This window comes from Prinia subflava, chromosome 6 (assembly GCF_021018805.1).
Source record: "Prinia subflava isolate CZ2003 ecotype Zambia chromosome 6, Cam_Psub_1.2, whole genome shotgun sequence".
Taxonomy (NCBI): Eukaryota; Metazoa; Chordata; class Aves; order Passeriformes; family Cisticolidae; genus Prinia; species Prinia subflava.
Genome location: NC_086252.1, coordinates 2,643,032 through 2,659,504, shown reverse-complemented (window position 1 = coordinate 2,659,504; position 16,473 = coordinate 2,643,032). Strand labels below are relative to the sequence as shown.

At 38.8% G+C, this 16,473-nt stretch overlaps 1 protein-coding gene across 1 annotated transcript in view; it reads right to left on the bottom strand.

Moving 5' to 3' along the window:
• Positions 1-289: 289 nt before the first annotated feature.
• STAT4 (signal transducer and activator of transcription 4) overlaps positions 290-16,473 on the bottom strand; it is a 43,006-nt gene continuing 26,822 nt past the window's right edge. The window contains exons 11-24 of the mRNA XM_063399882.1: positions 15,742-15,801; positions 14,931-14,948; positions 14,757-14,850; positions 13,845-13,889; positions 11,267-11,350; positions 10,911-11,009; positions 9,505-9,640; positions 8,089-8,141; positions 7,224-7,318; positions 6,528-6,664; positions 5,915-6,106; positions 4,643-4,709; positions 4,054-4,162; positions 290-1,921 (exon numbers count right to left, since the gene is read on the bottom strand). Of these exons, the coding sequence (XP_063255952.1) occupies positions 1,895-1,921; positions 4,054-4,162; positions 4,643-4,709; positions 5,915-6,106; positions 6,528-6,664; positions 7,224-7,318; positions 8,089-8,141; positions 9,505-9,640; positions 10,911-11,009; positions 11,267-11,350; positions 13,845-13,889; positions 14,757-14,850; positions 14,931-14,948; positions 15,742-15,801 (1,216 nt within the window). The 3' untranslated portion in view covers positions 290-1,894. The remainder of the gene's footprint in view (positions 1,922-4,053; positions 4,163-4,642; positions 4,710-5,914; positions 6,107-6,527; positions 6,665-7,223; positions 7,319-8,088; positions 8,142-9,504; positions 9,641-10,910; positions 11,010-11,266; positions 11,351-13,844; positions 13,890-14,756; positions 14,851-14,930; positions 14,949-15,741; positions 15,802-16,473) is intronic.

The following is a 16,473-nucleotide window of genomic DNA, read 5'->3' as shown; positions in this document are numbered from 1 at the left end:
GAGAGTCTTGAAGGGTTGCCTTGTATGCAAAGCAGGGAAGAAGGAAAAAGGAGACTGCTTCTCATGCCATGTCTGTCTTTTCTTACTGTACCTCTCGTGAACTTCAGATGGTCAAAATAAAAAGGTATCCCCTGTTTTGTTTGTATTAAGATTGTGAGAAGAGGTTGGAATGAAAAGGCATGCAATAGCTGAACTGAGGGGAGGTCATGTTTCCTGCTTTAGAAGCCTGTGTTACCGTTTGCAGCTCAGTTTAAGGTCAACCAAAAGGCAGCAAGATTGTTTTTGCTGTGCCTTGAAAAGATACACAGAGGTCTGGGTATGCAACTTGAAGCCAAAATCTGATTTTATTCGTGCTGGTTATATAAATTACAGATATTGCCAAGCTATATACAGAAAAGCTCTTGTCGTTTTTTACTTTATATGTGATGCTTGCTGAACTTATGTGCAGCTTACTTGGAATCACTCAGTGTAATGAAAGGAGGTGTGTTTGTTTCTTTGAAATCTACTTCCACGTATCACAAAAATATCTCATTACTTTGTTTCCTCTCACCGGCTTTCAGCTAACATAAATAACATGGATGAAAGGAGAAATTAAAGTAAAATCCGTGCCTGACCGATTCAAGGAGGTTATGTTTTCATTGCAGAAGTCTCATTTACACCTGCTTGAGAAAGCAGTAAGGTGCAACCATTCAAGGGTTTGTGTTTTAAGAAGTTTGCATGCATTAGCCATCTTGACTGAACCTGCGTTTGTGAAATACAGTGGTCTTGTAGTTGCCTGTTTATTATTCTATTAACAGAGATTTGAGGGATAAGACTGGGGGAAATAAAACCAAAACCAAAACAAACAACCTAAACTCAGCCGTAAACATGCCTGAAAGAAAGAAGTATTTAAAGAGGGCAATTTACCATTTCTACAAAAACTAGTTGTCCTGCTTATTAAATGAGCCTGTGAGAGGCGTGTTGTTACTTGCAGCACAAGTTTCCAGGTGGTCAGCAGATGCTGAAGCTCTTCAGTAACTGTTTTTTAAAACTGCTTCCCTGTTGGCATTGACCAATGAACATCCAAACTGCGTCAGATCGGGATTTTGTATTCATACACTTTCTGACAATACTTGCTGGAGCATCTGAGTGCTTCCTGCCCAAACAGATATACTTCTGCAACTAGTTTGTGAGATGGGGAAGTGTTACTAACTCTCTCTTCCAGTGGTGAAATGGAGATAGCCTTTTTACCACCACAAGTTTTGTGTCTGCTTCCTTTCTGGAACTCCCTTCTCTCCCCATCCTTGCCTACCTGCCTTCCACAACTTCTGCTGTGGTGTCAGATAAAAATCTAAGCTGAAGACAATTCATCTTTGGAGAAAAGCAAACTCCAGACACTTCTGCAACATTCAAAGGCAGGGGAACAAGAGTCTTTGCTTTGAAATAGTATCTAAATCAGTTGTGTACAAAATCATGATTAAGCAGAAAGTATTTAACATAATAAATCATAATTTCTCCAAACACATTAATGTCTTTAGTTATCTTTATATGCTGTCTTCAGAAGCAAAACATTTTGTTCTTATGCTCTCATATTTACAGCAATTCTATGGAAATTAGTTATATTAGCAAGTAAAATTTATCTCTGCTGGGACACCACTGAAGTCAAAGGACTCCCAAGCCAAAAAGGATTTGATCTTTTTTCAATGACAACAGCAAATATGACTTGCAAAAGGCTGTTTGAATCCCTAGAGAGAAAATTCTTTGTTTATGTGTTATTGATAAGAGAAAGAGGCCTGAGAATAACATAATGGTTTCCAGGAAAAGCTGACTTTCAGAGGTGACAGGAAAAAGAAGTCATGACTTCTTTAACCCATCCAATGTTCACACAATTGCTATTTTTTCCAGTATGAGCACGTCAGTCAGTTGAGTAAGGAGAACTCAGCTAGGAAGAAAAGAAGGAAAAGATTAGTCTCATGGCACTTATAGCTGTTCATTCAAAAGAAACTGCAGATGAAACCTTCTCTGGCTCAAGGTAACTGCAGTGTCACTTTAACAATGTCATACAAACTGATAAGGATCTGAAAATCCTGTCTCTAGTTATTTATAAAATAGAGGAATGCTCTTTAGAAGACACAGTGTAGCAAACTGTTGTGATAAGAATAAGCATGGTATTTATTTGTGTATGAATTCTGTGGTTCTTGCAGCCTGTGGACATGCATTGCAGGGTTCTTCCTGGAGTCTTGGTTTTTTTGTGTGTCTGGAAAGCTGGATTGGGCGGGAATAGAAGGGAATTCTACAAGACTGCAGAAAGTAAATCTTGCTAAGATTGAGTTACTGAGTTGTAGGATATTTTGTCCTGCTGTAGATTTCACTCTTTTTTTCTGTATCTTACACGATGCTTTTCTATTGGCATTTTATGGAGAAAAAGCATTGCTTTAATAGTGCAGATTGTCTGCTTGCTGTACTAAGCCAGCTCTTAAGCAGGGTAGATTGTGTGAATTTGATAAAGAAAAAAACCTCCATATTTTCCTCATTTTCATTTAGTAAAGTAAATTAAATGGAAAAGAGAAGGAAGGAATTATTTTAAAATCTTCTAAAACTATTTTTCTCATGCAATTTATAGCAGAACTTGAAAAGATTTCTAGTAAGAGCCTACAGAAATATCACTTACTACTTAGCAGCACTGAAACACTCATCTTGGTACCTTTAAAGTTGTATTTAACACTTGCAGTTTGCCACCAGGCACATTCTTTTTGTGGGTTTATGACCCTGAACGATGGCCATGGTCACAGCCTATTTTGAAGCTCTGAATACAGCTGGTTTGAGATTGTGTGCATGCAAAAAGAAATCAAAAATGTTTGGAGGCTGATGGTAAACGAAAGTGAATCCAACTACTCTTTACTCTGATGAAACTTCAGGAAAGCAAATGCGTGCATAGTTCATAAGTGCAGTTGAGGAGGTCAGAACCATTTCCACATGTTATAAACCAAAATGGAAATGACTGGGGACATGGATTGGATTGGGTGGGGTAGGTTTTAATGCAGAATTTTAATTCAGGCTGCTTATCTCATTTTCAGCTAAAGAACTGGTTTGTCATGAATGCTATCAAAGGAAAAAGTGAAGAATTAAAAAAGGTATTTTGCTCTTGAGTGATCTTCAAATTGATGTATTAAAGAACTCATCTATTTGTATATAAAGTTTAACTGTACTTCTAATCACTGACAATCAAGATTCTGGTTTAGTTCTGTTCTGTTTGTGGGTAAGGAGAAGTGTTTACAGAGAGGCATTTGAAGGGGAGTTGGCAGACTTTTAAATATATAACCATGTTAAGATCATAATTCATTGAACATACAGAAAGTTAAGAGCTAGTATTAAAAAAGGATATTTTCTTCTAAAGAAAAGCTCTACTGCTAGAGCCAAACCACTGCTATGTGTTCTGAGAATAAATAGTCTGGTGGGCAATCTCCACCTGGCTGTACATCACTGCTCTAAGGATTCTGAGCCGTGATGTTTCAGAACATCATTTCTAGTCAATAAAGAAAAGAGGAATTTTTTTTTAGATAGGATATTTGTAGAGTATTTTCCTAATCTTTCTATAAACTAAGTTAATATTACTTTTCTTTGCTGAAATTGTTTTAGTTGACTTTTAATTTTGCACTTTGAAACCCCATGTAAAATGTTGCAGCGTGAAAAAGTTGTGCAAGTTTGCTGGATTGGAAATCAATATGTTCCTTGGGCAGCTCCCCTGAGCAAGTCCAGGCCTTTGTGCTGTCCAGAGGATTAGTGTAAGTGACATGTATTTGCCAGTGTAAAGCCTTCGTTTGTGCAAGAATCCTGGGATCTTTGTGTTCTGATCTTTATGATTCACTGGCTAGCACGTCAGTGCTTTCAAGATGCTTGCAGTATCCTGCACCATTTAGAATAGGAAATATCTGCACCATTGTTTCAGAATTTAATGCAGCAAGTGATGAAAGAGCTCTGATTCTTTCACAGTTGTACAAGCAGCCTTTTATTAACGGTGCTGTATCCTGTTTGCTTAATATTTACTTATGAGCGGGAAAGTTTACAACTTACAGCGGTTTCAATGGCCGTGGGACTCAGGTGTTCTCTCAGCACAGCATAAACGCTTGGAGACATTGGAAGAAGATCTGATGGAGAATGTGGTTCTGTAGAGTCATTTAAGCTAAAAAGGAAAAAACAGGAAAACAAAAAATATACAGAAATAATCTTAGAAGAAACTTAAATCCCTCTAACTTTAAGCATGTCAGTGGAGTATGGTGAATGTTTTTAAGGTTTGTTAACCCTCTACTGGGGCTTGCTGGTGGCCCTCTAAGCTCATGCCAACAACCTGGTATACACTTAAAAATGTAGGAGTCAGGTTTATCCCGTCTTTCCTTGGCCCTAATATCAGCTGCTGGAGAAAAAAAGAGACAGTGAAAGATAAGTAGATCAGAGTACCATAAAATCTGCATTCAGTTTTTACAAATGGATTCCCCCATGAAAGGCAAAAGCACTGTACAGGTCCTTTACTTCCCTTTCTTTTAATTAGCAGTCCTTGCCAAACTGTTTTCAAATAGTTTGGGGAAAGGAGGCAGGGGAAACTCTGAAATGGGATGCAGATTAAATAACAGTTGAAGTGTAACACACCTGTGATGATACTTACATTTTGGAGACTGGGATAAATACAGAAGGGACATAACCTTTCCCTCCTCCATCTGAGGGCTTTGAGACTAGAATAAACAGTAGAGAAATTAAATATTGTCTAGTCATTTGATTATCTATTTGGAATTGATTATTTGCAGACAATAATAAGCTGAAAAGTCTGCATAAAAAAATAGCCATAAAAGTGAGGGGAATTCCTGAGATTAGTCCTTGAGTTCAGGTCTTAGTCACAGAATTGCCTGTGCTCCCTTGATATGAATCACAATATAATACCACAACTGATGAAAGAGATTTCATTAGGCCTGCAAAGCAAATACACAATTCTTTAAGTTTGGTACTCTGAGCCTGCAGATTTCAGTTCTGCAAATGCTTCGAGCTCTGTCTCTACAAGAACAGCTTCAGCAATGTCTTTTGCATGAAATTAAGCATACAGTAAGATTTTAGAGGATTGGAGCATTAGGCAAAGTCCACTGAGTTAAAATCAAGAGGGAGAAAAATACTGTAGCATCCAAATATTTTTTGAGTTGTGTAGGAGTTTGAGTTCAAATGGAATTGTAACCTTTGATACTGAAAGTCTAGAAGATTTTTTTTTATCTATTAAAAATTAAGGCTTTGAGGGCTTTCTTTAAGCAGGAATGAATTTGATCTAAAAATGAGCTGACTTGTAACTTGGACAAAAAAGAACGTGGGCCTGAACATATTTGGAATCATCCTTGTTTAGCCTTTTTGCATTTTCCTGTGCAGTTGCCAGGAGTTTACAGGAACATTGTCTGCCATAATAACTTTGTAATTGTGCAGTATATTGGGAAAAGGTGGTGCAGATAAACAGCCTTTGTTTTAGGGCTTCATTGCATGAAATGAAATGAAGTACGGCTTCCAAGCTGTTTGGGAAATACTGAGTTTTCTTGAAATTAAAAAGACAGCATGCTACAGGGTAACACAACTATGAAGCCAATAAGCAGGATGACTTTTCAGTTTCCTCTCCTTTGAACACCCAAGCACTGAATTTTGTGATGCATCAGTCAGGAAAAAAATTACCATTTGTCAGCTTCTTTTAAATATTGTCATCACCTCTATTGTAACCTTTGAGACCAAGGATGTATTTGCAAAATGAAGCTGTCTAAATGACAGACACATGTTGAAACAGTTCCCTTGAAGATGACTATTAAAGGAGGCGTCTTAATCTGTTCTCTCGCTCCTCTACATTCCTCAAATTGCCTTTTGACTTTGCAGCTACCGTGCAGAAAGGATAAACAGAGAAGTGGAGCCGAACCTTCGTTTGGCTGACAGCTGTAGTGTTTGCCAAAGGCCTTGTCTTTGGGGATATCTGGATACAGGTACTTCAGGGGGTTTTCAGGAACGTTGTCTGCCATGATGACTTTGTAATCACGCAGGATGTCGGCAAAAGGCAGGGCAGCTAAGCGGCCTTTGTTATAGGGCTCCACCGAATGAAATGTTACATCTCCTGCAAAAATACAAAGGCACCATAACCTGTAGATGAGCAACTGCAGCTGGAACACATTTTTGTCTTTCTTTTGAGATTTACACTTGCATAGGCTTTACCTGTTCTTACCTATGTTAGTGTTTTTCAGTATTTAGTTTCTACATATTTGGAAACAAATCTAAAGCCTACAATCTAGCAGGTACACCTAATAAAGAGCTTTGTTAATATAAAGAGCTCAGAGGCAGAAGGTCAGAGTTTTCATTTGTGTTTGAGAAATTATGATACTTGTATCTTGTCCAAAACCACACTATGACATGATACATGTTAATTTTACTTTCAAACCAAACAAAACTTGACTCCTGTATCACAGGTATATTGCAGAGTTTGGGTTGGTTTTGGTTTAGTTGTTGTCTTGTTTTATTTTTCTTTTTATTATACTTACCATTTTCTAGCTGATCCACCCAAGTAAAGGTAATTCCACCCAGATTGCTCTCACTAAATCTTAATAAAAATGTTCCTGGTGTCTTGTCTTTCAGCAGAATTCGTTCCTTTTCTTTGCTTACAAATCCCATTACGTACCTGAGGTATAACAGGAAATCATGGGTTTACTTTTGGGAAGAAATACAAACTTCGATCTGTGCAATGTGTAGAATCATAGAAGGCCCTGGGTTGGAAGGGACCTTAAAGTTCACCTGGTTCCAAACCCCCTGGCGTGGACAGGGACATCTTTCACCAGACCAGGTTGCTCAGAGCTATCCAGCCTGGCCTTGGTCTGGCCAGACTTTATCCAGGTGTTCCAAACCTGGTTACAAAGCTTTGTAAGGCTTGGGCACTGTGACAGCTTTGTGTGATTTACACGTGGAGTATGGCATTGAGCTCAAAGTACTGTGAAGCCTGGTGAAATTTATCCCAGTACTTGATTGCAGAGACGGAGCTGAAGGATAGATCTAAACCTGCATTTCTGAGATCCCATGTTCTTCCCCTTTGGCAGCAATTTCCAAAAGTTATGAATGGGAGAAGGGAGACAGAAGTGTTAAACTCATTGCAAATAGTCCTCTGCATGGCTAAAACTGAGATGAGTAAAGGACAGGGAAAATGTGGAGAGAGATCAATATACAGCAGTTCCCTTGTTGCTCACCCATCAATCCAAAGGGGAAGAATGTGTTTTTTAATCAAGTCCAGAATTGCTTCAAGCCAAACCCAAAAGGTAAAAGACTTCCCAGGCAAATGTTCCTAACAGTTAAAAAACAATCACAAAACACAAACAAAACCAACACAGACGAGAGGAGAATCATGAGAGTGGTGTTACCCAATGTTCACATGACAGTTTCTTCTCAGTTTCTCAAGAATAAGCTACTTTGCTCAAGTGAGAATGACAATTTGAGCTGTGGTTTTGAGTAACATCTCTCTTTCAACCTGACATAAAACCAACTGATTTTTAAGATATGCATTGGAAGCACTTCATTTTTCAAGGAGAATAAAAATCGCATCTGTGGTTTCTTCCTACTTATAAATTTATATTTTGAGTGAAAAGAAGATGAGAAAGTTGAACTTCCTTCCAAGGTTCTGTACTTGTTTAAATAATATAGTCAATACAAATTAAACGAGCTTATCCTTTTTTATCAATTTATCTGTTCCTCATCAAAGTTATTGCATATATTGGACTGTCTTGAAATAATTTAGGTCAAAACTAAGCATATGAAAAATCTTACTTATGCTTTATGTATTATGTATTGCATGCTTTGGTAAAGCATAAGGCATACTATAATGGCAGTTTCTGATATCTGTAGCAATATAGCTAAGTAGATCCCTAATCCCAAGCTTTACGCTTCTAGAAGTGTTTTTTTCCTAGTTAAATTTTTACAAGGGATGTGATTGTACTGAGGTGAAAGTCCCACATATGGTAAGTGGGAATCTTAGCAGCAGCATCAGAGAAACAGAGATAGGCATGTCTGTGGGTGTTATGAGACATAAGAGTTTAGTGTTACTTTTTGGAACAATACCTTGCAGAACTTTGCCCAGGATAGTTGATAATCATTGTAACTGACTTGCTGTCCTGAAAGAAAAAAAAAAAAAAGCCCAAATGGTGCATGTATTATTCTGAAGTTATGAAACAGATATTGCTTGATATTTGTGTAGTTGGGTGGGGATTGAGGGCAGAAGTAAAGTACATCCAGACCTGGGGAGGGAGGGATAGGGCCATGCTAAGGGACTGCAGGTCTGTTTTTCTGTATTCTTTTGAAGCAGGTGATAATAATTTTAGAAATATTTGCCTAAAGTAGCCCATGACTTGGTGTTTACAGCACTAGGTGCTCATTTCAGTTTTTAGCCTATATGTTACTTTTCAGCTTTCCCCAGGGCCTCTCCCTTCTGGGGCACACTTGTGTCTCATAGTAGTCAATAGTTCACCTTGCTGAAGTTACAGGGCCTCTTTCCTGTGCTAACACCAGTGAAGCATCTCTGGTGAGGTCCCAGAAATGAACAGACTCATAAGGACAGGTACTTAAAATGAAACAAACCCCAAACCAAACCTCATAAGCAAGCAAAAATACTTCCTTTTTATTTCAGATGTATGAGATAATTGTTAAGGAAGCAAAATAACATCACAGTTCAGTGTGACTGATGCCCTCTTCCTTCAGTTGAGCAGCCTGGAAGTTCGAAAGTTGAATCCCTTTGTGATAAGAATAAGTTGACGCCTGCTTTTCTTTAAAGAAAAAAGTCATTGTGACATTTTTGACATCAGCTCTGGAAGTGGAAGTCATGCCATGCTAGTTTTGGCTGGGGTAGAGTTCATTTTCTTCACAGTAGCTGGGGTGGTTTGGATTTGTGCTGGAAACAGTGTTGGTAATACAGGGATGTTTTGGTTCTTGCCAAGTGGGGCTTACACAGTGAAGGTCTTTTCTGCCTCTCATCCCACCCCATGGGCAAAGGGGCTGGGAGTGCTGAGAAGCTGGGAGAGGACACAGCTGGGACGGCTGATCTTAACTGGCCAAAAGGATATTCTACACCACATGGTGACATGCTCAGCATGTAAACTTAGGGGTAAGAAGGAGGAAGGAGGGGATGTTTGGGGTGATGGCATCTGTCTTCCCAAGTAACTTCTTTCTGTGATGAATCCAGCCTTGATTTTCAGGCTGCAGATGGGAGCAGCAGATGGGAGGTAGTGAATGAATTCCTTGTTTGCCTTATGTGCACGTGTGGCTTTTGCTTTACCTGTTAAACTGTCTTTATCTTGACCCATGAGTCTTCTCACTCTACCCTTCCAATTCTCTCCCCATCTCACTCTGGGGGAGTGGGTGGCTGTGTGGGGTCTTAGTTGCCAGCTGGTGCTAAACCATATGTGCTTAAAGTCCCTACCTGTAGATACCAAATATAAGAACCTCAAAGCAAATAAAATCTGTATATTTCCACACACTTACCCGTAAGTTTCTCTGCCAGCATGTTGAGCTGTTCAGAATTGAGTCCACGACCAACATATGATGAAAATTGCCAGCTCAATACTTCTAAGAGCTGGCTTAAAGTAGCAGCAGGAGGGTTGTTGAAGAAAGACAAATTCTGCAACAGAATGAATGCTTTGTTTAGATGGCAACCATGAAATAAACATCAGGCTGTAAGAGGAGGTTGCAAGAGGAGGCTGCAAGTACTTGAGCAGAATCTGGAAGTGTTGAAAGTGAGCTCTGTGTGTGGGGAAGCACTGGGGCAAAAATGTGTGGGCCCTCCCACCAGCAGGCACCCAGCAAGGTTCCAGTGGGGTGCCTGAGCAGGGCTATGGGGTGAGACTCCTGGAGAGAGCTAAAGCCCCTGTGTGCCTCTTGGGTGCTAAAACACCTTGCTATGCCTCTGGTAGTGTCCTGTGTAAAGACTGAAAATATGCTTAAATCCTGTCCAAAAAAATTCTAGATATTGTCACTATATTTTAATGTTTAGTGCATGGAAACTTTAAGCCATTACATACTGATATTGTGATGTGCTGTTGAATTATTTGGCTTATCTTAGTTTGTTGTTTTTTGTGTTTGTGGTTTTGTTGGTGGTTTTTTTTTTTTTTTTTGATTGTACACACAATGGACATGCTGAGGACTGCAAAAACTCTTTGGAGTATCACAGAGTGATACTGCAGTCCAGCCTGCTGGTCAGCTGGCCTGCCACCATGGTAGACTGACCCTTTCCCTCCTCTGAGCATCTGTGTGACTGCACTAATCCCCAGCTAAAACCCCAAGAGCCACTGACAGCACTATTCTACAGTCTGCAAATACAGTAACACTGTCTGAATCTAAAATATGTGCTGAGACAGCTGGAGCCTTAGAAAGAATGATTCTGCCTTTGCTCAGGGTTAGAGCCACTAGAAGTTGCCACTTAACACTGATAATCTTCTCTACAGAAAGCACAAGTTCCTATAAAATCCATGGGGGAAGGCAGCACTTAAGTACATTACAGATTCACCTGTATACCTGCTTTCATGATTTGGAGTTCTACTGGTAGAATTAATTTCTAACAGGTCTAGTTTTAGTCAGCCACACCTGAGAGACATAAATTAAAACTAAAGAAGTTAGGGAAGTTGTGGAAAAGACCTGTCACCTTTGTTTAGTATAAGAACTACTACTTTAGGCTACAAAAAGAAAAGCTAAGGGTGCATGTGGTTTTCTGTCTGGGCAGGGAAAGAAAGATAAAGAGAACAATAAAGTGTGATGTTGATAACAGTGTACGTGACAAAAATAAGGTCAGCTCAAGAGGGAAATACATCTTTTTTTATATCTAATGTGTTTAGTAACCAAATAATAGAGATGTGAAAGTGCAGGAAGTCGGTATTTGCACACCAAGGACCTACCTGAGGATCGTTGGTTGACAGATTGTACCAAATAATAGAGGCCCACGCATTGGGCAGTTGGCTGACATTGGAAATCATCACCACAGGCAAAGAGCTGGTCTGGTGGAGAGAATGAATGCTGTGTGTAAATGCTGCAGAGAAAAGTATTAGTGCTGTGCTCTGCTTTGGTTTTTTAGCCTCTTTTCCCAAAGCATAGATTTCTTTTCCAGAAGTTCTGGAAATCTTGTGTCTGCTTGTGGTTACTGCTGAGGGCAGGGTAGGCAGACCTGTGGTGTGGCTCAACACAGCTGTATTTCTATAAACTGCTGGAAAATGCCTTTTACTCCTGCCCCAGATAACCTGTCCTGAATACTTACTTCCAAATTTATGGTCAGTCCATACAGGCAGACCTGTGTTTCAAAGCTGATGGAGTGCAGTTCCTCGGTCACCATGTGTGGGCCCTGAGGAATAAAGAGTTTATAAAGCTGTGAGTGCACAGTTGGCATTTAACACTGTTTTAGTGATCCAGCTGCTGAGGTTACACTTGGGAAGAAAACTCATATCAAATATATAAGCAGAACAGGAAAAGAAGGAAGCGAAGGAAACAATTTGTTTAACTCTGACATTAAATTAGTTCAGAAGTGTGGTATTTTTCTAATGAATCTTAAAGAACCCCTTAATATTGTTAAATCAGTACTTCTAAACTTTTATCTTGTTGTAAAATCATACTTTTAAACACAGATTTGCATACAAGAAGTTAGCAGATAATTGCGTATATCTGATAATGGTTGTCTCCAACTTTCCTTTTCCTAAAATTTCCTTACTGATTGACAATTTGACTTGGAACAGGGATGTTCAACTTCAAGGAGAAACAAACTAGAAACAAAGCAAATAACCACAGCTTTAATGACAAATAGACCTTCATCCAAGTTTGCTGTGGGTACTAGTTGAAGGACTAGAGGCCTAAATCAGTAATCCAAAGTAAATCTGGTATTAAAACCCCAAGCTTTTCTTGGATGGAAAAAAAATAAAACCTGTTTGTCATTGTTGATTAATGTTTGTAGTGTAAGCATTTGTTGTGATTACAAACCAGCACAGCTCTGTAAAGATCCAAATCTCTGCTCCTTAGGAAACAGATCTCTTGAAATACATTTCCATCCCCAGAACTCAAAGTATAAAAAGATATTTGTTCTTTTCCAGGGTTTTTTTTTTTGTGTGTGTGTTTTTTTGTTGTTGTTGTTGTTGTTGTTGTTGTTGTTGTTGTTGTTGGTGTTGGTGGTGGTGGTGGTGGTGGTCTTTCTCTCCCTGCATTTGTTTTGTTAGACTTTTCTTAAAAAAAAAAATTGCAAATCAAAATGCTTTCCCTTACTAAAATATCTGCTTTCAATCAATGCAAAATAAAAGTATTTCTTGGCAGAGGACCTTGTGGCCTTATCTTTGCCATGGAGCACCTTCTCCAGGAGGTGTACACTGCAATAAAAGATACTGAGTAAATGAGGAATTGGGTCCACAGGAGATCCATAGGCATCTGAATAATAAATCTGCCTTGCAAAGGGAAAATCCAGCTTAGACCTGAAGGCTTTTGCAAGAAATACTCATCCATCAAATGAGCTCAAATGTTTTAATACAGGTTGAATCAATCCAGCTCAACCTGTATTGCTGACACAAAGTTGAAAAGGATTAGTGAAACAACCCTTCTTCCCCCCATTATGATTTTTCAGAAGCAAATTTTTCTCATGGAAAAATCATCTAGGCAAAAAGGTACATCTGCATGAAAGGACAAATCTAAAATAGAGAACTTGCACTTTTTTTTTTAATGGGGCCAGTTATATTTAACTACACTTTCAGCATGCTGAACATCCTATAACAAACCAAGTTTTGAAAGCATTATAGTTGCTGTTAACAAAGAACATCCCAACTCTTTCTGCTAAAAACCACTTTCACAAACTGACTTGACCAAGGAAAGACTGTTTGAGGAAATCAGCAGTGAACCAGGTCACAGTTTATCTGTCCTAATTCTCCACAGCCCTGTGATAGCTTTATATTGTTTTAAAGGCACAATTTGTAGAAGTGGGAGAGAAATGCTGCCAAAACTGGAGTGCCAGCATTTCTTAACCTACATTTTTGCATTTGCTTACTGTGGTGTCAGTGATTTTGTAAGCAGCAAAGTAACTGGGAGGCAAGCCTTTGGTTTCAGTCTTGCTAATCGGGTTGTGAGTTGAAACGTGTGTGAAACGCGCACACGTAGCTTCTGCTTTAGGTTTTGGTCAAATTCTTTATGCTGATCACACCTTTTGCTTTGGACTTAAAGAATACTTGAAATAACTCTTCTGCTTGCATAACTACAGCTATTTGGGCTGTGATATGAGTGATTTTTTTTTAAACTTGCTAATACAACTTTACCCTCAGTTATGCTGGTTTTAGTGCTGTCATGCCATACACAGAGTCACCACGAGAGGGGAACCTGTGACCAGGCTGGGAGAAGTGTTAAGTAAATTAAGCACATTTTTGGTCCTGGCTGAGGCTGCAAACCCCTTTGATGCGAAGATAATGACACCCTGACTTCAGCTCTGGACCTGCCCAGCAGAACATATATTTAAAGGACTTTCCTGTTGGAAAAAATGATTTCAACAAAAAAAAGCTTTAAAAGCTTATTTGTTTTGGGTTTTTTTTTTCCAAAATGTAAATGACCAAAAAGGTAACCTTTGAGTGGAATGCACACATTTGGATTATTACTCTACCTTCTGTTGTAACTTTTTCAATATACAGACTTCAGGCACACAATTACAATTTGAGTTGTTCCAAACAGTTCTCATTATACTTATACTAACATAATAATCAGACCCTGTACTTAGTATATATTTCAAAATCTAAGAACTCTTTGATTTAAATAAAATCAAGTATGAAATACTTGTGAGAGTAAGTAAAAGCAACATGTAAAGTAAATGCACAAACCTCATTTCCTTTGCTTCCAGCGCTTGTTTTCATTTCTTTGGGTTGCTGTATAAAGGAAAACAATATTTATGTGTCATAGAAACTCTAGACAGAAGTACATGTAAAGAACATAATTTATAATCAGGATGTTCTAAGTTATAGTAAGATTTTATTTGCAATATAAAAATGAAGTCTAATGAAGACTGACACTGCACCTTGAAAATTCTATTCAGAGAGGAGCCTTTTGATATTTTAAAAGAATTTTTAGGAAACGAATTGAATGTAACAGAATTAATTAGGGTGCTTGCCGAGTGTATCCCACAAAAAAAGTGCTAAAACCCATTGATCTCAATCTCCTTTTGCAGAACTACACCGATGCACTGCCTCTGTGGTTAAGCCCCAAAAATACCACAGGCAGGGGAGTGTTAGTCAGAAAGCAGGACTCACTGGGCTCTCAGAGGAGTTACACAAGCAGTGCTCTAGTCTCTCACAAGGCTTTATCACAGACATTAATTTCCGATAGATTTCATGCATTCAATTCTATCTCCCCTAGAAAACTGTGGTGTGGTTTAGGTTTTTTGTTTGTTTGTTCTGTGTATTGGGTTTGGGTTTTGTTGTTGTTGGTTTGGTGTTTTGGGGTTTTTCTAACCAAACTCAGTTTCTGTGAAGCTTTTTAATTCAGCATGATTAGTCTTTCCTTTTCTGGTGGTAATTAGGGTTTGCTTTGTCATTTCTGTGAAAATATATAGTCTTATTTTATAGAATGGATGAAGTATGGAATGGCAGAAAGAGGTTCTGAGAATAATCTTTTTGTACAAGCAGAAAGAAAATGACTGTGGCCTTGACAGTAATACAGTTCTCCCTCCAGATTTTCTAAAGAATCTTTTATTTCTCTACCAGAAGCACACAGCAGTAAAGAAGTGTCCAACCTACCAAATGTCGAAATTCTACCGACAGGCTTCCATTTGCAGACTCATCCATGTTCATGGCTTTCACATGTGTCCCACACAGAACAAATCTACGGTTACTGCGGAGGACGTGACAGTTATGTACTCACATACTATTGCATTGGAAAGACTTCATAAACATTGTATTTTCTTGTCTTACCTTACAGTTGAAACATTCCTGAAAGAGAAGAGGGGTGGGGGAGAGGAAACAGATTGTGAATCAGAAAATGTGTAAGACAGAACTTGTAGTGAGAAGCATATCTGGTAGATTTTGATGGTAGATTTTGCCTGCTCAAAGTTGGTTTGTATTGATCCTACAACTACAATTTTTAAACTGAAAAACTGGAATTTATACTGTCCACTTAGACTTTTGCATCTGGCCATATTTAGGTAGTGTATTTTATCTTGCTATTTATCATAAGACAGTACATGGCTTCTGAGGGAAACAGCCCTGGCTTCTCTCTTGCTCCCTCCTCACTGGGTGTTTTCCCTCTTTGTTGTGGGCCAACAGCTATATCCATGCAGTCAAGGTGTTTTTTAGGGGCTTGCAGAAGCACAACAAGCAGAAGGAGGGAGATGGTTGGTACCTAGGGCTGGGGATGGTGCATGGTGAGAGCTAGGAGATATTTCAAACCTAACTATCCCATACATGCAATACAGTTTGAGTTCAAGTTTTTGTGTGATGCTGCTGTATCGGTCTGATGAATTTTTTCTATGTCTTGAGACAAACCTTAAATGGACTTCTTGCCTCCAATTCGAAAACATCAATTAGATTTAGCAGCTTTGTTTTAAAAAAGAAATCTTCCACATAAAAAGGAAGTGTTACTCTGATCTTTTAGCTAGTGGGGTTTTTAATTTTTTTTTTCTTTTCATTTTAAAAGCAGTTTTAAAATCACATAGGGTAGCCACTGAAAAAACCTGTGTTATCTCTGTAGGGAGCAAGAGAATATCTTCGCTTTTAAGTTTCTTACTTGTCAATAGTTGCTTTCACTCTGATCTGGTAGTTCAGCTCTGGCAATTTAATTAGCAACCTTCAAAACAGAAAACGAGAGGGTGAATATTAACAGAATAAATGTCTCACCAGAAAACACTAGAGTGGTTGTTCCAGATTAAAGTAGCAGAAATTATTATAATCTGAAAACAGATTAGGCATCTAGGATTATAACACAATTTACAGGGTTGAATACTCAGAAAGAGGAGCTGGGCTGTCATAAGTGTGTGGAAAAGTTAGCATGTGTTTGAGGGAATGGCTGGAGAGACACCGAAGTAGTACTGATTAGGAAATGGATTTTTATCATCTCTGACTGCACCACAGATGTGTGTGTGCTTTCCTTCATGTACCTTTTCTCAATCCCAGCTCTCCAGGAACATTGTGCTGCTAGGTGGAAATGAAATGGGAGTTCCCCTCCAATCTTTGCTCTTTCACAAAGTCAGGCAAGGAGCTTCTGGGAGAGAAACAACTTATCTGTGATTCACCTGAGACTCCCAAAATGCAGCAGTTTCTCCTTCCTCTGTGCAGAAGTGGCTCTGAGTATTCTGATTTTGGCTTGTTTGATAAGGATCATTATTTACTCAGCTTGTAAAGTCATTAAAACAAGAATTCAATGCATTCAGAACCCTGAAGGTGCTGCCTTTAGCCACAATGTACCTTTCTCCCTCATGTTTTACTCTTTACTGCCACTTGTTCTGCGTGACAGATTCTG